Source organism: Acanthisitta chloris, unplaced genomic scaffold, assembly GCF_000695815.1.
Source record: "Acanthisitta chloris isolate BGI_N310 unplaced genomic scaffold, ASM69581v1 scaffold39371, whole genome shotgun sequence".
NCBI classification, from domain to species: Eukaryota; Metazoa; Chordata; class Aves; order Passeriformes; family Acanthisittidae; genus Acanthisitta; species Acanthisitta chloris.
Window position 1 is genome coordinate 1 of NW_008655002.1, and position 3081 is coordinate 3081.

General features: G+C 59.0%; 1 protein-coding gene across 1 annotated transcript; it reads right to left on the reverse strand.

Annotated features, from left to right (window-relative positions):
* Positions 1 to 6: 6 nt before the first annotated feature.
* Positions 7 to 2840, reverse strand: LOC103810824 (solute carrier family 12 member 5-like; the record flags this gene model as incomplete). Its single annotated transcript, XM_009083745.1, has 4 exons — positions 7 to 150; positions 1995 to 2206; positions 2283 to 2524; positions 2710 to 2840. Coding segments are annotated over 4 exons (729 nt in total), but the record flags the coding sequence as incomplete, so codon positions are not given.
* Positions 2841 to 3081: the final 241 nt, after the last annotated feature.

The following is a 3081-nucleotide window of genomic DNA, read 5'->3' on the forward strand; positions in this document are numbered from 1 at the left end:
AGATGCCGACGAGCAGGGTGAAGTAGGACGTCATGTCGCTGAAGACGTAGGGCTGGTCCATGTCCACTGGGGTTTCGGGGGCACTCACTGAGGGCAGCCCCCTCTTCTCCACGATCACACCCTTGGACAGGTATGAGCTCCAGAGGTTCTCTGTGAGGAGGCAGGTCAGGCAGTGCCACCGGCGTGAGAAGGTGCCCGTGAGTCCCCATACCCAGCACAGCACCCTGCACCCCACAGCACAAAGGGATGGAGCCAGGGGGCATCTGGTGCTGCCTCTCCTCACCCCAGCCTTGCTGCACAGCCACCCTGGCCAGGGGCCAAGGCCGTGAGCATCCAGCGGGTGAGAGACAGGCCTGGCAGCTCAGGTGGGCAACCAGAGCAGGTCTGTGCTGCTGCTGGCAGCACCTCCGCAAGATACTGGAGCAGCTGACATGGGATTGCAGTAGCAAATAATTAAGAGGGTAATATAATTAATGCTGATCAACACAGGTTTAAGGGAAGTGGATCGTGTCAAAGTAACTTGATAATGTTTTTGATGGGATTACGAGTGTGGGGCTGATGTAACAGGCTTAGTGTCCCGCCACGTGCTGGCTTGGCTGCAAATTGAAGGGACGAAACTACTAGCCTACTCATCCGACCCTTGGCTCTAGGTGTTCGCTTAACAGCCACATAGCACTGCTGGGGGGCTGCAGAGTGGGGCAAAGGGGCCTGCAGGGACCAGCCCTCAGATCCCAGCGCTGAGTCCTCCTCCCCAGCCACTCACAGGTGACAGGCTGGGCTGGCAGACCCCGCTGAACCTGTCTGCCTTGTCCTCCCAGAAATATGTTTCGTCCTGCAAAGACACCCCTCACCTGGGGCACAGCAAGCCACTAACACTGGCCACCTGTCTAGAGATGCTATCACCCTCACCACCAGCTGCCCCAGAGCAGGGTCTCAGCTCTACCCCAATGCTCCAGGTACAGGAGTGTTCACTGCCTACTGCCCTGACAGAAACTGGCCAAGTGGGTGGGGGTCCGTGTCCTCTCCCCAGCAGCACTGTCATCACTTGGAGCAGGCTGTACCCAGCATACAGGGACTTCTTATCTGCACCACAACACCTTAGCATGGGATGCCACTGGCAGTCTCTCCAACACCCAGTGACTGCTCCACCAACCACCACGACAGCCGCAGCCCCAAGCACCATGCACTTAGCCAGGCCTGAGCTCCCACACCTGGGTCCATGCCACTGCCATGGCGAGACAGCTGGAGCAGACCCACAGCCACCAGGAAGGACTGATCCTGTTCGTGGCTCATCTGCACTCCTGAGTCCTGACAACCACCCCGGCACAGGGGTCTGCAGACACCCTCTGAACACGGCACAGAACATCAGTCTCCACCACCTGCTGCCAAGCGTGAGCACCTGGCAGATGTACCAGGATCTCCCGAAAAACAGGTCAGAAGTGGCTCCTCCCAGCAAATTCCTGCGTCTTTCCGTGGCCCTGGCCATTTTCCCAGCACGGCTGTGGCTGCAGCAGCAAAGTGCCCCCAAGGGGCGATCGCTTCTCACAAAACCTCAGATCAATATCAGCTTTTCCAAAGGCCAAGAGAAAGCAGAGGGAGAATTTATTCCTCCCCAGCCTCTGGGCATCCTCTGAAGCCACCCCACTGGCTGACAGAGTGGGTGGCTGCAGTGCCCTGCTCTGTCACCTGTTGCAGGAGTCTGTCCCACTGCCCAGCACTGCGTGAGCACAGCCCACGATGCCCCAGAGCGGTCCCTGGCAGGGATCACCCACATGCTCCCTCACCTGGGCCAAGCACTGCCTGCCCCCACAACAGCTGGCAATGGCCAAGGGGACACTCTCATGACATCCACCCATACTGGACCCTCCACCAACCCGAACAGCAATGCTGCCAGGCAGGCATAGCCAGTGCCCCACCACGGCTCTCCTGGGCTTGTCCTACACTTCCATCCCCACACCTCCATCCCCATGCCCATGTCCCCATGCTGCACTCACCTTGGATGAGGCCACTGGCAGCACCGGGAATACCCTCAATCTCTGTGACATTGTTCATGGCAAAATACTCATCACAGGTGGCATTGAGGAAACGGGAGGTGCAGAAGAGCTCCCAGAGCTTGGAGCCCACTGTCTCGTTCCCCTCCACCACCATCTTGGTGCAGATGTCAAAGCCGTGGCGTGAGAGGGTCCTGTTACCCAGGAGGCAGATCCTGGGGGGACACAAGCACTCAGCTGTGTGCCTATGTGCCCCGGCCCTGCTGCAGCCCCACAGGACCCCATACTCACGGGAAGCTTGGCGGGTCAAAGGCTGACTTGATGACACCAGCATAGATGGCAAGGATGGAGAGGATGACACAGCCCAGGAAGACCAAGGCAAACTTGTTGACATACTTGACACCCACAAACACGACGGTGGCCATGCAGGTCAGCACGCAGGTGCCATACACACGCATGTTGTTGAGCATCGCAGCTGCTTCCTCACTAGCATCCTCTGCCTTGAAGATGGCCATGGCTGGGAAGATGTAGGCCTGGGAAAGAGGCAGGGCATCACTGCCAAGCTAACAGCCTGCAGGGAAGGTTCCGTAGGCCCCCCTGCAAAGCCTCAGTTCCTCAATGGGCCATGAGGAGTGGGCAGCATGGGAAGGTGAGAGCAGAACTTCCCTGCCAGGAGCTGAGCCCTCAGTGCTGCATGGGGCAAGGACCAGGCACCTACCAGCAGGATTTCGATGGTGCCCAGTATGTACATGGCGCCGGCAAAGGTGGTGCCCAGGTAGAAGCAGAGCCCCACAGCTCCACCAAACTCAGGTCCCAAGGAACGTGAGATCATGTAGTAGGAGCCACCCGCTGCAAGAGAGAGCAAAGGTGGGTCCAAGCCAGACCCCAGTGGCACCCCCAGCCCTGTCAGGTATCCCAGAGGGCAGATTGAAGCCAGGATGGCCCTGCTCCAGCACTAAGCAGGACACAGTCCCCAGGGCCCCAAAGCAGTGGGAGCAACCACACTGGCAGAGTCATTCCCCAGGAGCCCAGCAGACAGGTGCAATGGCCACGGGGACATGTGTCCCCTGGACACCAGACAGGAGCTGGA